General features: G+C 42.2%; 1 protein-coding gene across 6 annotated transcripts in view; it reads right to left on the bottom strand.

The window, feature by feature from the left end:
• The window catches only part of GRIA3 (glutamate ionotropic receptor AMPA type subunit 3), a 222,216-nt gene extending 201,776 nt beyond the window's left edge, over positions 1–20,440 (bottom strand). For 3 of the 6 annotated variants that reach the window (XR_016443972.1, XM_090061112.1, XM_090061111.1), the window contains exons 1-2: positions 19,996–20,440; positions 18,684–18,842 (exon numbers count right to left, since the gene is read on the bottom strand). Coding sequence is in view for 3 of the 6 variants with exons in the window: in XM_090061112.1 (XP_089917238.1) it covers positions 18,684–18,842; positions 19,996–20,125 (289 nt within the window). In the remaining 3 variants the exon portion in view is untranslated. The remainder of the gene's footprint in view (positions 1–18,683; positions 18,843–19,995) is intronic. The other 3 variants (XR_016443973.1, XR_016443974.1, XM_090061113.1) reach the window with 1 other exon arrangement.
• Between the last annotated feature and the right edge of the window lie 1,653 nt (positions 20,441–22,093).

Genomic DNA, 22,093 nt, shown 5'->3' with positions numbered 1-22,093 from the left:
ACTGATTCGACTTCGCACTGCAGTTTATATTTCAAACTTTTAAGCAGTTGTCAGGGATAAGAGTTGATCTCACCTGCACAAAAAAGGAGCTGGACATTTCATTCATTTAACTACTGCAAAGAGGAGGAAGAATAAAGAAAGGGACTTTGACATCCATGAAATAATTAAACAATGTTTTTTTAAATTAGGAGAATCCTTCACAAGAAGAAATATAGTTCAATAGATGCATTTACTTCATCAAAACAACATAGATACTACCTCTTTTTCTGATTGAAAAGTTACATAATTGTCTAGAATGGGAAAAAACCTACTTAAAAAAAAAAAAAAAAAAAAAATCACACTCCAAGGAGCAGTTAGCTAATGCAGAAAACACTGAACTTTTTTTTTTATTAAATATTATATTTGTTGTTCTGATTGGCCCTCAAAAAAGCAACAAGTCAGAGCCATTAAGGCTAGGCAACAGGCTGCCTCCTCAACAAGACCAAAATGAAAAGATGATAAGCGATGTCTTCCGTTTCAGATCTCATATGAAGGAAACTTCCGTTAGAACCTGAAACTGCACCACCATCTTTCAGAGGGCAGTGACAGAAGTGACATTAGTTACATGACTGGCACCCTGAAAGTGCTCTACAACCATGCCACAACACTTGTGCACAGCTGCTGTGTATTTAAAAGTGGCCAATCATGTGACAAATTAACCCTCATTTAATGAGGGAATCAGATGGAGGTGCTCCAAAGCAAAGTACCTCTGTCAATCTCTGAGTGCAATGGGGCTGGGCTGATGAAGCCACCACCGCCCCCAGTGCCATCTGCAAAAAGGGAGGGGAGAGAAGGGAAGAAGGAGCTGCAGGCTGGGGTTTGCCCAGACTGTGCTGGAAGGAGGCAGGTGGATTGGAGCCCCTCGCCTCACAGTCATCCCCTACAGACCCCTACTCAGTCCTGCCCCACTCCAGCTCAGGCTGAGCAAATCCCTGCAGCTCCCTCCCTCTCCCCCATCCTCCCTCCTTTCCTACAGATAGCACTGGAGCTGGGAATGAGGGGTGGGGCTTGGGGAGAATGGCTGCTCCTCTGCTGGATTGGCTCCAAAGTGGAGCTTAATCCCTACCTACCCCACTCCCAACCAAACAGCAAATTTCTGTTGGGTTGGATGGCTCACTAATGGTGCTTTTTGTAAAGTGCCATGAGTTAGAACAGGGAGCTGCACATCTGTCAGCACCCACAATGTAATTTTCTAATAAGTGGCTATAGGAAATTCAGGACCACCATGTATTTGGATCAGAGAGATACAAAGCTGCAAAATGCTCTCTCCAGCTGCATGTTTGGCTAACATATTAGGGTGCTTATGTTTAACAACTGGGTCTTTGAGAAAGCTGTAATGTATTCCAGAGGTGGGTGTTCCCTTTGTGCATGATTCTAAATAACTTTAGAGCCCTACGATGACGTTTTTACCTTCAAGTTGCATGCTCAGCAATAGAAATATTTTGTCCTCTGACAGAATGGTCCAGTATTGCGAACTATCACTTAAAATGCTTTACATTAAGGCTAAGTACAGACAGTCAAAAAGCTCAAGGCTATAATACTTCAGTCTCTGCAGGTTAGTCTTAGCTACATAGACTGAACCAATAAGCAAGTGAACAGACGTTCACTTTTGATTCTGGAAATGTAGCCACATGCCTGCAATGGCTCAGGCTAGATGCTGGGGGGCACTAGAGCACATCTCCCTGCTTGGCTAGAGCAGACATCTTCGGCCAAGGCTAGGTCACCCACCTTGTGAGGGGGGGCAGGGCTTGCTGTGGAGGTGCAAAGGATCCTGGGAAGCTGAGGAACTGTGATCTAATGTGAATCTGGAGGGAATCTGGGACAGTAGTTCAATAGACCAATTTAATCTAAACCAGTTAAGTCTGATACTACATCCATCCAGGTTCATCTTAAACCAGTTTTTTTGGAAACAGTTTATGTGCACTGATTTTCTGTTGTATTACAGATTTGAGTTGGTTTCTGATCACTTATACGGGTTTATGTGTAATTTCTGTCCCGGAGTAATCCCATTATTGGGATGAATAGGATCATTTAGCTCAAAAAGCACCAGGGTTTGTAGGAGTAGGATCATAGTATGGATGTACTTTGCACATACAAGCAGTCCCATTGAGGGTCAATGTAATATACTCATGGGTGCCAACTCAGTCACATGCATGTGTGTTTATAGGACTGTATCTTACATTGCGATTATGTCAGACCAAAGAATCAGATGTGTTGTAGCACACCCTTCTACCACTACAGTGGTAACAGGTAAAAGATGAATAAAAAGAGAACAGTCCTCTAGAGCTTCAGGGGATTTGTATTTTACTCTGCAGTGCTCTATGGAAAGAATCACAATTTCTGATAATACGAAAAATTCAAGACTCTTTTGACTGCTGTTTTCCCCCAAACTGTCCTCTTTGAGGAGAAAAGCAAAGCTGTTAAGACTAGTTTACCAAGCAAAAATATCTGCTTTTCAACTCCCAAGTTAGCTATTTGGATATCTTGGTCCTGTAGCTGAACAGTCAAACTTTGCATACGTGTTTTAATTAGAGGTAAGATGAGCACCTACTGTTTGCATTTACAGTATATCTGGTTTGTGAACAGCAGGAGCAAGTTCACCCAACACAAATGTTCAGTTTGTGTTGCTTTGCTATATAATTTCAAGGAGAGAAAGCTTTGATAACAATTAAGCAACAACATTCACAGCTGAAGATACCCCTAAATTTTGCAGAATACAGTAGCTAGTGTTTTATCTTTTTTGCTATATCCTGTCAGAAGCTGCATTGCACAAATCATCAAAAGAATCCATCTTACACTTGTTTCATGCTGAAAACATAGGGGGGTCTATTCTCTCAGTGAGGTGTAGCTGAATAAATCTCCTAACTCCCATTAGCTTTTATGGAGGTTGAACATCCTGTACCCTAATAGGTGAACAGACCCTTAGAGAGTGGTATTCTATTATCTGCTCAGAAAAGTGACTATCAATTAATGCAGCAGTGTTCAAGGTACACTAGACTCATTCTAGAAACTGGTACAAAAGGAAAAGAGAACAAATATCTGGAACATTAATGGTCAGGTGAAAAGCAATGGTTCACTATGATTGGAATTACCAGTCAAACAAAAAACTTAACCCAAGTTTTAATCCATATTTAAAAGTGGTGTAAGGAAATACTTCCTCATTTGAAGCTACTAATATTCAAAGAAAAGAAAAAAGTAGTTGGGAACAGATTTCAGATATTAAATATTAAAAATATTACATGTAAAAATATAATGGAAACAGAATGCAAAATTGCAAATCAAATGAACCTTCTGATAAAGGAAAAATATGCTGGTTGAGAATTATCAAGTATTATATCAGCATAGTGCTCTAAAAAAAGTGATATTTTAAGAATTATGGGTCAAATCTTCAACTGCTGTAAACCAGTTTAGGTTCAATGAAACCAGTAGTCCAAAGTCAGTTCATAGCAACTGAAAATCCAGTCATATATTTTGCATAAAATTAAAAGTACGGTTGTAAACTTTCATAAAACTGAGCATTTAATTCTAACTATGCCAGACCTTTCAAACAACTTTTGACAAGTGGAAAGCTTATTGTCTAAAGTGTCTAGTGAAACACTTCTCTCTGTTCCTCCAATCTTAATTTTAGAGTCAACTAGAATTACTCCAAAAATCCCATTAGTAAAACAATGGCAAAAGAAAAATACCCTTAGAGCACATTAATCTATTTTTGGTTCTCTCCTGGGAGCTACAAGGAAAAATGTATATAAAAGAACTCTTGAAGTTAGTGTCCAGAATTCAATACAAATATCAATCAATCATAGATACAGTAATGCATCAATAAAAGGGCACAACATCCAAGTCAGGCATGGGCTTTTCTTTCTTTTTCCTGGTTAACGACCTGATTGAGAATAACAGATTGCTCTAGGAAAAGCACAGAAGCAGCTGCCAAAAAGACATCTGCTGAGCTTCTCTCTGATGAATCCAGTACGGTAAGAGGAAGGTGACTGGACTACTTGGGTAACTGGGGTATCACCATCAGCACAGCAATGAATGAGTGAGACAGGCTCACGTAGACTCACACAACCTAGAGCTGATTCTACTGAAAATCAGAACAGGAATAAGAGGTATGAGCCTGGAAAATCCTGTCACTGGGTTTTTTTTGCCTTTTAATGTACAGATTATGGGTTGAAAAAGGCACTTACATCTTTACCTGACAGTAGATCATTTAATAAAATGAAATTTCTTTAGCATCTATAGTCGACAGTTGTTCATACCAGTTAAAGCTCATCCCAGTCTTATCATCTCATACCTGGTTTCAACATACATTTCTTAACTAACCCCTACTATTGAAGGCATTATAGTAATCTTCTGAGCCCACTTTGGGAATCCCCAATTATGCCTTTTGTAAGTAACCTCAGTTCTCTTAAACTACAAGAGATTTTCAAAATGAAACCTGCACTAAAACTGTATTAAGGAGAAGCCTCTGAATTTACAGCATACAAGGAAGCATAACTTAGTGTATCATTTCATATCCTGGCTGTCAGAGACACAACATTTTTATAATACATGTATTGTATGCATGCCAGTGTGAGATGAATAGTCCTGTAACTATAATCAATACAGTTCATTCAAACAAATGGCGATAGCATTTCAGACAACTGGCAATTTCATCAGTTTTACCAGGCTGTCCAAAAATAAACAAGTTCAGATGACTGACTGATTTCTACACTTTTCTATAAATAATGCTCATCTGGTTCGTTTTAGGGGGCATCATTAAGGATGTCAGAAATCTCGTTTTGGTACAAAATTTAGTGAGAAGCCTGCCTGATTTCTAAAACCTGAAAAAGTGCTAAATAATTTTGTTGTATTAATTAAAGATCCATTACAAACACAAAGGGGAATATTTCCACAGTGAAAACAACCCTGCCGGTGGGGTCAAGGTGTAGCATGGTGTCAAGGTTTAGCAACAACTCCAAAAGTCAGGGCCGATTCACTGAATGCTTCATGCAGTGATCTGAATGGCCTTGGCCCCAGCCCCGGTTTGAGGACAAGTGGGTCTGCACCAAAATTCTCATTTAAAAATGATTTCAATGTTAAGCATGGCAGCTTCAAATGGAGTCTCTGAGATGCAAATAAGTCCTATTGCTTGAAGAGAAGCAGAGTAAAATTCAGACTGGAGGGTTGAAAGCAAACTCAGGCAGATAAAAAAAACCCCAATGTTCACAGTCTGTTTGCAGTTCCTGTGAAGTGAAAAAGCTTTGCTTATTGAGCTCTATATTCTCCTCTCTGCAGACTGCAAGAAAGGAGCAGCCCCCATCTGGGTTGGCAAGATCTGACAGAGAAGTACAATTACACACACACACACACACACACACACACCCACACACACCCCCAGCTCTCTAATATTCAGGCCCTAGGTCCACATCCCATGCAACCTGGCCACAATCTACCCCAGTTCCATACAACTGGGGATATCTAGCTAGGATTTAGAGTTCTGCAAACACTTTCTTCTCCTGCAGAAAACCCCCAGATCATTAGAGTTTATCAGGTTCTCTCTCAAATTTTTTTTTTTTTTTTTACCCGTTGGTTTTGAGCCAACCGCACTTCCCCTAGGAACTGAGAGGACAGTCCCATCAAGCAGCATTGAGCTTTTCATTACCCTCTTCCAGGAGGTGCTGATGCTGCTGTAAGACACAACCGCTGAGTTTTATATACCACAAAACTGTAGCAGTTGCTTTTTCATACAGATTCCCCAGGGAATGGGAGCCAAGGTCTCCATCACTCCCCTACAGCACACGGAGTAACCTTCCACTAGGTGAGCTTTGCAAAGGTGCCTGGCCCCTTTAGGCAGACTGTCCAGTAGGAAGCTAAACAGCTTTCTTTGACACTCATTTGAGTTTGGAAAGCCACAAAATTTCAGAGGGCTCATACGGCAAGTGGAACTTGAATTAAGCATCAACACTATGAAATAATCCCTTTTACCTTTGCTAATGCTCAACCCTTCTTTTTCAATTCTGGCCATCACAAGTAAAGTTTAAGCATCAGCACATTCAAAACTTGCAGCCTTGCATCTATGGAATAGGTCAAGACATGAGCTTATCACACCACAGCAAATAAGCCTATCTGCTGCACATTTCTGGCATGATGATGATCAATAGTGCAAAGATTAATAACATTAACTCCAAAATGCTGAGAATTAGGCAAACTCTCCAGACTGAACGAATACTGGGTGCACAACCCTGTTGGCAATATTGCCTCAGGGTCTCTGAGGACTCAGACTTTGCAAGCTGGAAGAGTCTCTCTTGCAGTCACGAAGTCAACAACTCTTTCAAAAGAAAGCTTTGAGTGTCATTTTTGAAAGTATCAATATCTGCAACGTATTTATAGGGAGATCCTAAATCTTTGAGAACTGATACATTTTTCCGTCTTGCGGATTTGTGTTGTCCTGCTCATTATTATTTAAAAATTATATTGGCTTAAACATGACTAACCTTTTTTCTAGCCATTGCTACATTGAGGATCAATCTGTACAATAGCAGCTGCGATTACTGTTCTGTCACATTGCTTGCTTCCCAAGGAAGTGAATATTAAACTGTACTGTAGCTGAACAGTTATAAAAAAAAATAAAATAAAATAAAATAAAAAAACAAAACAAAACAAAACAAAACAAAACAAAAAGTCAAACAAACAAACCTGGGCATTGGATGATTCAAAGAACAGCTAACAGGGCATATAAAGCCTTTCAGTTCTAGGTAATGACTAAGAAAGCAATGCAGGGTGGTAGTAACTGATTCAATGATGCGCAAAGTGAACATTTCTTAGCGGACAGCAGGTAACAAAAACCACAGCCCTACAACTGGCACTAATTGACCCCTTTCCTGGCAGGCTCAGCAGATAAGTTAGACGGTAGCATCTGCACTACAGACCCTTCTCATACAGAACAAAGCCATGCAGCCTCCTGATCATTGAGCTGCTTTGATAATAATACTTTACAGTTCTACAGTACATTTCATCTGGGATTGAGACTGGCAGGGCACCTTGGTGATACTTAAACTGCTGCTGACTTTCCTGTACCTGGAATGTAGAAAGAGAATTCAGGACATTCAGGCACTTTTTGCAAACGCTCAATATTTTAATATATATATGGAATAGCTCAGCTCAGTCTCGGAAACACCGAAAGGATTAGGTCAACTCTGACATGCCATGATCCTTTGTCTTCTTGAAGGCTCAGTTAATGATCAATAAATGACACAATTTTGACTGCCCAAAAGATCTGGGACACCTTAAGGAATTATAACACTGTAATTAAAACACTGATATAGTCTGAAGATAGGATCAAACGCCACCCAGCAACCCACCTGACATGCAAGACACATGCTTTAAAGCACCACATAGTACAAAAACAGGATTCCATATAAACAAAGCTTGCAAATCTGTCTAAAAGGATGTTACATGCACATCTGAGTGAAGGCACAAGGCAAGACAAATCATTCCAGGGTAACAGACGCTAGAATTGATTAATAAAAGAGTACTTATTAACATGGGGAATTTGCAGACACTACCAAGAATGCATAAACATTTTTTCCCCAAAAAGTTTGTTTGGGAAATTTAACAAGTTTGAAGGAAATAAAGAAGCATATTTGGTAATGACCCAAACTGAAATTAGATTGGGATATCAAGGTAGCTCCACTCTGCATGGGGAAAAAAAAAGCTCTCTTGACCACAGGTGGTCAAAGCAACCGTGTCACAAGTTTATGCAGAAGGCTAAAGCTGTACTTAATAGACTGAACCGGACAAGCACAAGCTTCCATGAGCAAGAGCTTGCTTCGTTGAATACTATGAAAGAACATGCCAAGGTTTGTTTGATCTATAAATGCAGAGGAACATGGTCCACTGTCCTATTTGCTTTATCCTCACTCGGGGAAAGTGCTATCTACTTCAATCACCAGTACCACTTTACCTATGCAGGTAAGCGCCACCAAGTGTTATTTGACTCCCATTAAAGTCAATGACAAAACTCCTGCTGATTTTAATGAGGTCAGGATTTCACCCAACCCTTCTGTACATTAAGTTGAGGTTGCAAAATCCAGAAACTGGAGCAGACATAGAAAACACTAATGAGGGCATGGATACCGAGAAAAAAAAAAAACCAACCCCAAAAAAACCCCCATTGCATATTTGGAAAAAAAAAAACACAAAAACCAGAGAAATGGAGAGCAAGTGAAACAGGCTAAAAGCTAGGTCAGTATTCTGCACTGAAGAATGCTCGATTTACGAGTGTTTCAACTGAAAAAACAAAATCTTTCTTCGGCAGATTCTGCAGTCTATTACGATACTTCTGAGGAACTCACTGCCATTTACACGGCAACATGACAGTGTGAACTTTTTGTGACATCCTCCAGAGTTTCAAAAGGAAAGCATGTCTAACATTACACTGTGGGCCATTTGTTCTCATACTGGTTCCATACTAGTTTAACTGCATGAGTTACTCCGCATTTACACGGGGGTAAATGAGATCAGAATCAGACTCAGCATGCCCATGGACCACCTGTGTTTTTCAATCTGTACATCTGGAAGGGCCATTTTTTTTTTTTTTATATAAATAGTGCAGCAGTGAGATACAAGTATATTTAGGTCTCAAAAGTCCTCTCAAAGTTGCTAGTATGCATCACTGCATGTGATTTACAACTGTTTTAAAGCACAATAATATGCTAGTCAGTGAGGTATTCCCAGTGCACATGAATGTATATTCTTCTAACAGAACATCTTAAGTGCTATAGAGCTTGGAAACTGTATTTAGTCTGGAGATACCCGAGTTAGCCCTAAATGAGATAGCCAGAGTAAAGTAAGCTAGACAGTAAAACAGAAATACAGATAAGGTAATCTATGCTCCTCAACCCAACAAAGTCCAATTTTATGGACCCTACAGACATAATGCAAGGCCCACCTATTTATTCAGGGCTTTGTGGTAGACTGGATAGATTAGTTTGCAAACTCTCCCCGTGTGTGTGTGTAAATAAAATAAAAGCAAAAAAGTACAGGATGCTTCTTCCAAAATGCAGCAAGTTATCTTCCTTCATCCCATTTATTATGTGCCATTAGGAGAATATTTTCAGTGAAAAGTTTCTCTCACCCAAATAATGATTCAATTTCACTGGAATATTTCAGAATCTCATGCTAACTTCACCAAATGGTTTCAGTCAGAAAAAAATAACATTTTCAAGAAAAGAAAAGAGGCCATCCAACCAAATACCCAAAGTGGTTCATGTCTACCTTTTGACTCAATTTGTAAAAATGAAGCTTCACATGGACAGATCAGTTGTGTTAGAAAAACTCTTTAACATTTAACAAAGTTAAAACCCAAGGGTTTTTTTTGTTTGTTTGTTTTAAAACAATTAATTTTGGTTGATCCAAAACTACTACTACTTTTTCATTTTAAATTTTTCATAGCTACAAACGAATTGAGCGGAGTGGGGAGGGAGGGAAGAAGAAGAAGAAAGAAAAATAAATCAAACACTAATACAGCTATAACCATTAGGGCTGTGCAAACCTCTTCAGTCGCTGATTCGATTCAGCGGAGATTCGGCCCGATTTGGTGGCAGAATCTCCAAATCCAAATCAAATCAAATCAGAAGACCCTTTAATCTCTCTGAATTGAATCAGAACCCAGAGTGCTCGGCAGCAGACCTGGGAGTGGACCAGAAGCATTTCCAGTCCACTTCCAGGTCTGCTGGGGAATGCACTGGAGGGCCCCCCCCACTCCTGGCTTGGCAACTGGTGGCTCCTGGATCTGGGGGTCCCCGGGGTACCTCTGCAGCTGATCGCTGAGCCTGGGGGTGCCCCCCAGCACACTCAGTGGTGGATCCAGAAGTGGACCGGAAGTACGCCCAGTCTACTTCTGGGTTCGCTGCCAAGCACGCGGTGGGGGGAGGGGAGGCGTGCTCCTGTGGGATGCTCCATCCAATCCCACCATCACAGCATTCATAAGCCATGCCTGGTACCTCAGGGTATGCAGAAAAAACATTTAAAGCTGTGTTTATGGCCAAGTCTGCTTGATGGGAAGGAATCTGAAGTAAACAGGGATAGCTGGGATTGCATATTTCTTCTTAACAGGCTAAAATATCTCATGCAGTCTTAGTCATGTTACCAAGAAACAGTAACAGAAACAGACATCTTTAGATAAGGATTTAAAAAGAAAAGAAAACAAAGCTATATTGAGGGCTCAGTCATGCAGCTTTTACCCAGGGAAGACTCCTATGACACCAGTGCACTAATGGTGTAGGGACAATGGCTGAACTATGGATCAAACACTTGAATAAAACAATATATACATATGTACACAAAGTGTATTACACTTAAAGGGTGATTTACAATCCCTAACCATCGGCTCGATACCATTTCAGATTTAGAGCAAGGTTGGACCTCAGATCAGTAGTTCACAAACCAAAGAATGCTAATTAGCTTCCATCTAACTATCGGGAGACAACAAATGCATATAAACTTCAGTTTGATGACTACCATGTGTCATTAGAAACTGAACTTGGTGACATCGATTATGAAGCCCTAGAAAAAAAACAGAACAAAACACAACATCTTGCATGTTTTTCAGGAATTAATTTGACACAGCAGTCTAGTTTAGGTAGCTCAGGGTAGGCTCACCTGCTGCAAAAATAAATGAATTACCTTAAAAATAGATTTGAGAGTCCGTATCATGCTTACAAACAGAGCCAGGTCACGATACAGCAACTGTGAAATTCTTTACAATCACTTGGTTACTCATTTGAAAAATAATTAGGCCCTGCATGGAAATACTGATTGAAAAGCACTGGTCCTGCCAAGGGCTGAGGGCCCTCAACTCCCCTGCTCCCATTAATTTAACTAGGAGCCAATGAGTAGTCAATGAGCTAAGTGTGCTCAGGGCATTGTAAGACTCAATGTTAGGTCTTAAGTCAACCTCTCAGCAGTCTGAGAATCAGGATTCTTATTGCCATCGTCTTCTCTGGGATTCATTCTTCACCACTGTGGTCAATAGGTGTTTTGTCATCTATCTGCTCAACAGCCAGACTGAGCTGTAAGTTCAACCGCTGCTATGGTTGCTAACTCATAGAAACTTGGTACCCTAATCTGAGGGTCATTTTAATGCTAGAATTAGCCAACAAACTACACTTATGTTCTCCAATGGCATGGCACTGAGAACTCTACACAGTACTTGGAGTCTCCAAAAGCATGACTAATATTTAGACATCCTTCCTCTGACTGACATCTCTGAAGTGGAAGTCAGGAGGAAAAAAGGGAAGGCAACCAGCCACAAAAATCACTTGCACTATGTATCTTGCTAATTAACCACCACAGATTCCGATTTCAGCACCATCAGCACATCTGAATAGGGGAAGCCAGGAGCCAACAGTGCCCCTAGTAGAGATGGTTTCTCCTCCCAACAGTCAGGTAAGCATATGGCATGCAGGTCTTCTTCCACAGCCCATGAAAAACCTGTGTTGTAGGAACGTAGACCAGGCCTTAAGTATGGAGCCATGAATGTGGAAGGCAAGAGACTTTACTAATAAAAAGGAGCTCTCCTCCCCTCCAAGAGCATCACAAATTTCAGGTGGAAAGCTGCAGATTTTTCCTTTGGTCCACTATACAGTTGGAATATGTGCGGTTCTGGGACCATCCTAAGGCTGTACATGTTATTTTGGCAAGGATGCAAAGGGCCAGATCCCATTCCACTGATTAGGCAGCTAAGTGGCACTTTGCTGTCTAAGTTTCTCGGGGCAATTCTATTCCACCCTGCTCGGATCCTTGAAAAAACTGTTACCATGTCTACATTTGTAACATTTCTTCATTTTAGCATTAAGACTAGGTCACAAAAAGGAGGGAGGAGAAGAAAGAGCCACCCCGTCTTCTGCGTTAACTGCTTTTCAGTGACACGAGCAGGGGGACCGCACAGGGGGAGGCACAAGGAAACAGTGGCTGCTGCTGCAGTCAATAGGCTGCAGAAGTTTCTAGAGGAGGAAAGTGTTACTATTCTGAAGTAGAACGGGAACAACATTCAGCATGTATTATTTCTCTGCTATTTAGAGACAACCTCAGTTTCATGGCCATAGGCAGACGCAGGATTTTGAAAAAGGGGTGCAGATGGCGTGGCACATAAGTCACGGATAACACATTTCTTTCCAGTTAAACAGAAACTAGATGCTTTACCAATATGCTAGGGGTTTACACTATATTATTCACTTTAAGATCAAAGCCAAAACAAATATAAATTAAATTGGAATGTTCACTAATTTGCTAGATTATTCAATGTAAATAAAAACCAAAATAAAATTGGCAAAAACAGGCAAAAAGAATAGTGTTTCATTAATCCTGCAGTCATCACAGTTAAATATACATCTCCTATTCAATTTGTAAAACAAAATCTTGAGCGTCTTGACAGTGCCTCCAGAACATCACTGTGAGTCATTTCTACACCTGAGTTAGTTAATATTTCCACACCTGAATTAAGGTTTTTAACTAGAGTTAAAAACAGTCTGCAGGGATGCAAAATAGAAGACAGACATTACCAGGAATGTCTAACAGCAAAACAGCAGAAGAAAGAATAATCTGAATTGTACAACATCAAGGCCATTAAAGGGGAGAGAGGGGAGAGCGAAGAGATTAGCAGGAATTAGGTAGATTATAAATGGCATATGAAGTCAACTGATTCCCTAAGCACAGCCTGAACAGAAATGCTGCTGACCCTCCCAGGCAGCTGGTTTTGAAGTCTGGGTGGAGTGGGAATCAAAGGGGAAGGTGCAACTTAACCATTGCCCCCTGCCTGGATCCACCCTCAACCACGGGTATATCATATTCACAAAAATATAGAAGACAGAAAAAGACCCAGTTATGGCTGAAAGCACTGATTATCTTCTAAAAGCTTCCACAAACAATGGCATCATCTAAATCATGATCTATATACCAAACTGTGAACGTTAACCATTTCCAAAACAGACATGTCTCAGAAACAGCACTTGCAGATATTTTTTTTCCACTGAGCTCACTACAAAACTAACACTGACTTACCAATAACACCTAACCAGACTCTGCAATGAGCCTTAACTAGATCTGTAAAACAGTCATGACAAAGTGGGCATTTTAAACTTTTGAAATAGGAAAATATGGAATTGCTGGATTGTGCAAGAGAGAGAGAGAAAGAAAACCCACCTCACTGATGTGCCTTCAAGAACTTCTTACAGGAGAGCCCCACTTCCCAAGCTCTAAAGGGCTTGGTCCAATGTCCACTGAACTCGTAGGAAAGAAACCTACTGATGCTAATGGCTTTTTGACCAGTTTCCAAGACCTCTCTCAATAAATTCTTTTTAAAAGCCTTTTGCCCATTGCTCAACTCATCATGAGGGAGTCTCCATGTTCTTCTGGAACTGGATTGTTTTAAAACTGTCAGGGATTAAAGATCAACCCTTCCCAGGAGAGGGAGCTGTCTAGTCCCACTGGAATAAATAAGACCATTTGTTGAGCTTTTCAGACCTTGTCCCAGAACCAGTGTAAATTGAAAGGCCATCAACAGGATTCTGCGTGGTGTTTGTTCATTTGGTAAAGCACCATGCACACTTACAGAGCGCAGTATACAAATATTTACTCAAACTGGATTTCTCCCTCAATCTGTACAGTATCAAAGGAATTAAATCATAACAACTAAAAAAAAAAAAACCAAAAAAAAAAAAAACACACAGAGAGAGAGAGAGAGAGAGAAGAGGAAAGCTATTCTGTCTATTTTAAAATCAAATTAAAAATATTAATAAAACTTCATTTAAAGCATCACGGTTCCTTGCTAACAATAATAAAATCACCATAAGCTTAATGAGAAACTCTCTTCTCTTCCATTAAATAGTTATAACTTTTAGTTGGAAACAACTTTTTGCTGTCATTCCATAGACTCCAAACTACAAAAGCTTTAACAATTGATTGAACATGGTATTTTTCTTTCCAACAGAATGGTAAAATAGAATGATCCGTAATTTCCACAGCAATAAAGCTATTTGTTTAATCTGTTCGGAACAAGATTATTTTGAAAGCACATTTCAAAGTGTTTTGCCAAGACTGAGGACTGAGACAACCCACAACCCATTCCCTATAAAAGCTAGGAAGGCAATGAACAAGCCTTTACAGAAAGCCCCAGGGCTGGGCCTAAACTTTGCCTGAGCTTGAGAGAGACAAGGGTAAGTCCTGACTGACCATTTTCAGCATCAGTGTCTTTTGCCAGCTGGCCAAAGAGAGCAGAGATGCAAGGAACGCACATTGTCTTCCCACTGGCAGAAATAAATGCTGAGATACGCCTAACGTGCATGTGTGTGTGGGGGGGGGTATGTGCATGTATATGCTATGTGCTGGGGGAGAAGGAACAATATATGCAGGAAATAGCACCTCTTATCATTTCTGTTGTGTCTATTTCTATAATGATATTGTGGTGGCCAAAACCAGGTGCTGCTTCTATGAAATCCTACCATACTTAGTTTCAGAAGATTAAATACAGAAGGGAAGTAGAACAAAAAACAATATTCAACCAAAGACACACGTGCTACACCCAAGAAAGTACCCAAACAAATAGTTAAATGGATCCTAGCAAATTAGGATAATTAGGTAATTATACTCTTCTTCCTCTCTCTTTGGTTTGTTAAAGAATGAATGTCTGTGGTAAAGATAGTACACATCACCATTTGTTAAAATATAAGGAGAGACTCCTGGGTTTGAAAGATATAAGAAAAATGACTTAGAAAAATTAATGGGATAGGAATTTACAGCTGACAGGTCAGGTTGAGTTAGGAGAGAGTCTGTGGATTAATTTGATTGTGTAATCAAAGTCCTTTTCTCTCTGACACATCCCAACACCAGCATTACATGATCAACAGATTTTTATAAAAACCTAATGCGTTCCCTAGAAAAATTCCATGGGGAATTACAGAAAGGTTGGGCTTGCTTCTCTAAATGTTTCTTGCAAACCGTACATAATCCAAGAGCACATTTGTTGGCTGTAAAGGTGTACAACAGCAATTTTTGCAATGACAGTGCAGAGAGGGAATATGAGATCTGTGTGCTAATGAGCTGACACTGCAGAGGCTAGAGCAATGTAGTATAGTGCACTACAAGTGCAGAGCAGAAAGACATAGGCAGGTTATTTCTAGGGAATATGATCTACGGAACACAAAGCATAATTCAATAGTAATACTAACATACTCTATTAGAGGTTACCTGCAACATGCTTCAGTGATGAAGTTATACATTTGAGCTGTTTCATGCAAATTATTTTGATAAAGACAGCTCACTCTGTCTTGAAGAAATGATGTAACATCTGTGTTTTACCTGCTTTTATTTAGATTCAGCTCAAAATAGCTTCCTCAATTTTCATTTTCTCTGCAGATGGGTGAGCACGTGTGTGTTAGAATACGTAATCGCTCCACAAAAACCCACCCATAAAGTTTAACTCACTTTTCTTCTGAAAAAAAAAAAAAATTACATTCTCAGTTGAGTATCTGCATTCCCTCTCTATCTATGGAGATCATACATCTGAATTAAAAAAAACCAAAAACATAAATCAGTGGATGGATAGATTCTGTAGACATATCTGTCCTAATACCGAAGGAGGGTATTCAGAGAGTAGACAGGGAGATCTGATTATGCAGAGTTTTAGCTGAGAAGGGAGGGGATTAGGATAGAAAACTGCTTGCCTGTGAAGGAGTGTTTTTCCTCTGCAGGACACCTACCTGTTCAAGACATGCGTGCACATGACCTATACCTGCTATCAAAGTACTCCAGAACAGTGGAGCCACTGAATGCAATGGTTTATGGATGCTAACACACACGCTTGAGCAATACACAGGTCTTGTCACTCACTGCCCCCTCAATTTCTTGCCAGCACACCCTCCCAAAGTCAGGCACACCGACTCTCACGGGCAATGGCCGTCTGTGGAGTCACTGCAGGTTTCTCTCCTATGGATCCCTGCCAATTGTAAGTTATTGATCACAAGCCTGGGTGACAGCACTTGAGACAATTGATTCTTATTTTCAAGAGGACTAAAAATGTTGTCAGAAGAGAGTTCTCTCAGTTATATGCCAGTACCCTGAAATGATCTACTCCTCCATTAAGAAGTGATGATCTGATTGGGAATACTTAGGCCAGACAGCTTTACATGTTAGCCATGTAGTGTGATCAGCCATTAGGTTATCCCAGTGGATTGGTATGTATGAGCGTTCTGACTTTCAAAGACAATTGCCTGCAGATCTGAAAAGAATGACAGCCCTTCTAGTTATTTATCTGTAGCTGTAAAGACCCAAGTGTTCAGTGGGATGGATTGTAAGTAGCTTTTTTTTTTATTTACAGTATATTACACTGTTGGCATAGCTACTGACAAGGTCACCTTTTCATTTCCTTTCATCTATTTATTTACCCATGCTTACATATTGTTTAATATTTCCTTGCAGATTGATATTCCCTGTACTAAGGGGTCTCCAGGGATTTAACTTTTTCCAAATTTCACTGCACTAATATCTTCACTAGAATATGCAGCACCGTGCTCAGGTCAGTACAGAAAACCAACTCGTACATTGCTAAATTGCCATCACTTTTGACTAGACAATGTGAAAAATCATTTCCTGTTGGAAGATTAGGAATACACTAAATAATACATTGGCTGTTTTTGAATAGAAGTATGGTTCACTTATCTTAGAGGGATCTGTAAAGAAGTACTGATAGAAGCTAAAAAAAAAAACAATTAATAGTTAATAACCCTACCAGATTAATGTATTTAGTTTAAGTCCATATAATTGATATTTAGGAAACTATGTTTGAGATACAGCCTCTTGAAGGGATTACACTGATTAAGGATTAATAGTCAGATGTTTGTCGTAAAAGCTGTTGAGGAAGGATAGGATTAGTACAATAAGATGAAAATACAGACATAAGATTTGGTACCTTTTAACACTTTGCCAAATATCATAATTGGGTATTATATAATATTTAAAAAAAACTTGTAAAACTCCTAATCCAAAACCCTTCAAAAGGCTAGGGATGCACTAACAGAAAGGAGTCACAAGGGGTATGCATTAGAAAGGCAACCCATATGTTTTGCAAAGATTTCCTTACAATATAAAACTTTTAAATTATTCTGTTTTCCACAAAATATTTTGTATGTAAAGGAGGATAAATTATATGGTTGTCTGGCCTTTCTAACAAAAAAATAACACGTTTAAGTCACAAGGAGAGAGGCTGCATACAAACTATTGTGCCATAAACAAGGAAAAGTTAAGGGTTTGCGCCTACGAAATTACAAAATACAAGAACTGGCACTGTCCTAAACTTTCAAATTCTCAGTTGACAAAATATTACATAATAGTACTGTGCTTTTTTCCATAACAGTGCTTTTTACTGTACCAGTCAGGCTTCTTATTTATTGTACAAAGTTGTCTAAGATTTTAAAACAGCAGTTGGTACATTGTATTCATAAATTCTAGGTCATACAGACAAATCTCTGTACAAACTGCATAGTATATCAACGCATCTACAAGCAGAGCAGGGCAGGGTGGTACCTTGGAGACTTAAGTTGTGTAGAAATTCATAAGCTTTCGAAGGCGCCAGCTTCCTTTGTCAGATGTGATAAATCTGATAGAGCATCTGATGAAATAGGCTGTCACATAGGAAAACTCACGAATTTCTGAGCAAATTAGCCTGTAAGGTGCTACGCTGCCCTGCTTTCTGCCCGACTTCAGACCAATACAGCTAACTACCTCTGTCTACTCATTGAATTCATACAGTTACCTAATGGTAACTATCCTTCCATTTGTGAACGTGCTGTGATTATGTTTAAAGCCATATACAAACTTCCTTCAGATATAAAAACCCCCCCAAAACACAAAATAAAACAAACATTTAAGAACTTCTACAGATAATGTAATGCTTTCTTAAATGCAGAACCCATGACAGCCTTCCAGAAAGGGGGCTTATTTTTCAATCCATACAAATACCCCTCAAAGCCATATTTTGAATCAATTACTATTAAAAAAAACCCCAGTGAAATGCAAGCACTGCTTATGCTGAGCAATGTTTCATAATGCTAAGATCTCCTGCTTTAATAGTATTCATCAGTCTGTGGTCTCATTGGTTTTTAAATCAAGATTTTCAGAGTAGGAAAGAAAGCTATTTTAGGACAGAAGGAGGTCAGTAAGCCCATCCAGTTCCATCTCTTCAAGGTCACTTGCAAACAGCCTTTTCCATGTTTTATTTCTTACACTTGTAGTACTTGTCAAATTCTGCTTTTTCCTACAGCTAAGCTGTAGCCTTAACAAGAAAGTGGTATGTATCATCAGCACAGCTGTACCAACCTAAGACCACACATCACGCTTTGATAAATAAACTATATTACCTCTACAAAGGAAACAAAAAAACCCCTAAACAGTGACATTTTTAAAGGGAAGAAATGTGGTGAAAAACTTTCCCTGCAATATCATCTAACCATGCAATGCTCTAAATCCATTAAACCTGTTGTCATATGCACATTTGTTGCACTGCAACCTATGAAGTATTCATCCAAACTCCAATATATCAGGGAGCAGTTCAAAAAAATGCAACCAGGAACCCCAGTGCACTAAATTAGGAGAAACATATATTTACTTACAAGCATTAGTCACTGAAAAACTGTTGGAGGAGTCCAGGTGGTCTACATGATAGTTCAAATGGAAGGGCTTTTCTGTGATATTTTGGTTTGTGTTGTATAACTGCACAGCAAATCGGAAAGCACTGTGCTCCTGAACAGTATTTCTCATGAAAAGTCCGCCTACAGTGAAAAAATACAAGGAAAAAAAGATATCTGAAAACGATTTGTTAGCAATATTGCATAGAATAAGATACGTGTCCATAAGGGCCACATTAAGCAACACCGAAGAGAACAAGCTACAACGGGCATGCACATGTAAAATCTGCACACAGTATATGCATTAAGCACGTACTCCAAGATTTTCAAGCCTGAGTCCTTAAAGTCAAAGCAAGCTGTAGGCACCTAAATAAGAATTTAAAAAGTGTCCTGATATTCATGTATGGTAAAGAACACCCTCAAAATTACACTGAAGGCAATGACAGCTGTTGGTCTTTCAAAGTGACACCTCTAAAAAAAATCAAGCCACTTTTATTGAGGTGCTTAAATGTGGATTGGCAGCCTAAGTTGAGGAGCCTGGGTTGCTAAAATTTGGCTGTGCCCTAGACAAACCTCACACACATAGATATAGCGCTAGTGACGTTTTACAGTGCTGTGAGCAGCCTTTCCACAGACTGCCGCAAAGGTAGGAGAAAAATCAAGTTTAACTTGCTTGTTCTTCGACTTCCAGCACAGGCGGTCACACCTTTAGCGCTCGCCTTTATAGCTTCATCTATACCGTTAACCTTTGGTGCCCCCCACCATTTCCTTTGCCACGTACAACGTTTTCCCTTCGGGGGATGATATCACAGGAACACGGGTCAATCCTCTCTGTCATTAGCCAGGCCAACGCATAAAAACAGGCGTGCGGGAATGGCTCGGAGTCGCCAAGCCCAGACGCAGGGCACGGCTCGTGCAGCTAAGCGGCGATCAAAACTACATTACGGGCCCGTCCCCCTACCCCGCTGGTGACATTGGGAAGCAGGCAGGCGATTGATTATTTCGGCGATGCCTTCGCTTGGTCCTCCCAAACCAACACAGCCCCCTCCGCCTCTGCAAATGGCCCACGGCACCTGCCACCGCCGCCTGAGGAAGGGGCTAAAATAATTGGGGGGGGGGGAAACTTCCGTGGGATCCTCACCAAGCAAGTCTCCCACCCGCCAGCATGCAAGCGGTCCCCTAGGCGCCTCCTCGGGGGGCCGGGGGAGGGGGTCTGGGGCTGCAAGGTCCGCAGGGCAGAGTCGGGGGGCAAAGCCCGAGGGGGGAGGCAACAACTCGGCTCAAGTTGCCCGCTTACCGATGCTGATGGTGTTGGGGAAGCCGCCCAGAGCCTCCGCCAGCAGCCCCGCCAGCAGCAGCGGCAGCAGCGCCCGCTGCCCCATGGTCTCCGGCGCCGGCGCTTCGGTGCCTACGAGGCGAGCGGGCATGGGCGAGGGTGCCCCCGGCTCGCAGCCTCCTCCTCCGCCTCCGCCTCCTCCTCCTCACCGCATGGGCTGCGCGCCCGGCTCTCCCGCCCCGCCGCCGCCGCCGCCCCCCGCCGGGGATCAAAGTTGGGCGCCCGCCGGCTCCATCCTCTCGCCGCCCCGGCAGCGCGGCGCGATGGAGGGGAAGCGCCCGGCCTCACGTGCACCCGCCGCCACTGGCCCCTTTAAAGCTGCATTGCCTCGGCGTGTGCGTGTGCGGGAGTGAGTGAGTGAGTGTGTGTGTGTGTGTGTGGCGCGCGCGGGCGAGTGAGTGTGTGTGTGTGCGCGTGTGTGCGCGCGCGCGCCGGGGGAGGAGCGCGGCCGCCCCGCGGGGCTGCAGGGAGGAGGCCGGGGCCCGGCGCGAGGGCAGCCCCAGGCGGGGGGGGGGGCAGGACACGCGAGCCCCCACCGGGCGGGGGGGGGAGGGGGAGGGGCAGGCGTGGGACGGAGGACGAAGGGGGGTCTGCGTGGAGCCTGAAGTGGGGGCGAGACGTGGAAAGTAGGAAGAAGAGGGGTCTCTGTGGAGCCTGAAGGGAGGGGACCTGCAAAGCGGGGGGACAGGTGGAAGAAGAAGGGTTTTCATGCTGCCTGAAGAGAGGGGATCTGCAAAGGGGGGTGGGGAGGAAGACATGGGAAGGAGGAAAGAGAGGGGTCTTCCTGGAGCCTGAGGGGAAGGGACATGGGAAGGAGGAAGGAGAGGGGTCTTCCTGGAGCCTGAGGGGAAGGGACATGGGAAGGAGGAAGGAGAGGGGTCTTCCTGGAGCCTGAGGGGAAGGGACCAGCAAAGGCAGGGTAGACATGGAAAGGTGGAAGAAGAAGGGTTTTCATGCTGCCTGAAGAGAGGGGATCTGCAAAGGTGGGGGGGGGGAAGACATGGAAAGGAGGGAGAAGAGGGGTCCTTGTGGAGCTTGAGAGGAGAGGGGTCTTCGTCAAGCCTGAGGGGAGGGGACGGGCAGACAGGGGGAAAGGAGGAAGAAGAGGGGTCTTTGTGGAGCCTGAGGGGAAGGGAGGCTGGCAGGGACCCAGGAGAGAGGGGGGAGCCACATGCATAAGGAGGGAGCGCTGCCAGCGGCTGGGGTGGCCGTGTCACTAAGAGATTTCTGAGGAGGGGGAAGACAAAGGTGGTGAGGAGAGAAGAGGGTCCCACGGGCTTTTTCCAGGGAGGCTGCCTGCTTGCTTTCCCTGGGAGAGCTCGTTTCATTCATGCCTGATGCCTAGCGGAGAAGCCTCCTTGCCAAGGAGCAGCACATCCTGTCTGCGAGGAGTATCAGACCCCTCCAGACTGAAGCTCCAGAGGAGCGAACCCAGTACCATTTTGTTGTTTCATCTCTCACATGTTATCAGGAGGAGAAACACAGAGCAACTGTCCTTAGCAAGCAGGATGTTGGCTGGCCTACACAGTGGGCTGCGAGATGTCAGACAGTCATCCCACGTGGCCTGTCTGGGCTGCCCCGTTCCTTAATGGGTACAAGTTCTTATGCCCCCGGGCTCACACCTGCTTGCAGGGCTACTGCACTGCACACTTCTTTTAGGTGTGACTATTGCCTTCATCTCACGTTTATTAATGCCATGCTATACAGACCCTGCAGCTCTTCTTTTCACGCTGCTCTAAGGCTCATAGAATTGTAAAAAATGGAGATGGGAAAAGAGCTGTAGGGTCACCCAGCCAATCTCCTCAACCAAGGCAAGACTGTTCTTTATGTAATGCCTTCTGTTCATTGATTTCCCTAGGACATCCTTCCTCAGTTCCTCTGTTTTCATCACAGACTGTTATTACCTTTGAACTATGTTCTCTGTTAGGTAAATTAGGGATTAACATAAAGTGCATTTGGTCCTGCAAATTATAAGCATCTGTGGCCTCATACGCATTCAACCACTCTGCAAATCTGCTAACTGCACACACTGCGTGAAGGAAACAGCATTCACAAATTC

Source organism: Crocodylus siamensis, chromosome 8 (genome assembly GCF_052110815.1).
Source record: "Crocodylus siamensis isolate JL-2025a chromosome 8, ASM5211081v1, whole genome shotgun sequence".
Lineage (NCBI taxonomy): Eukaryota > Metazoa > Chordata > Crocodylia > Crocodylidae > Crocodylus > Crocodylus siamensis.
This window is presented reverse-complemented; position numbering and strand designations above follow the sequence as displayed.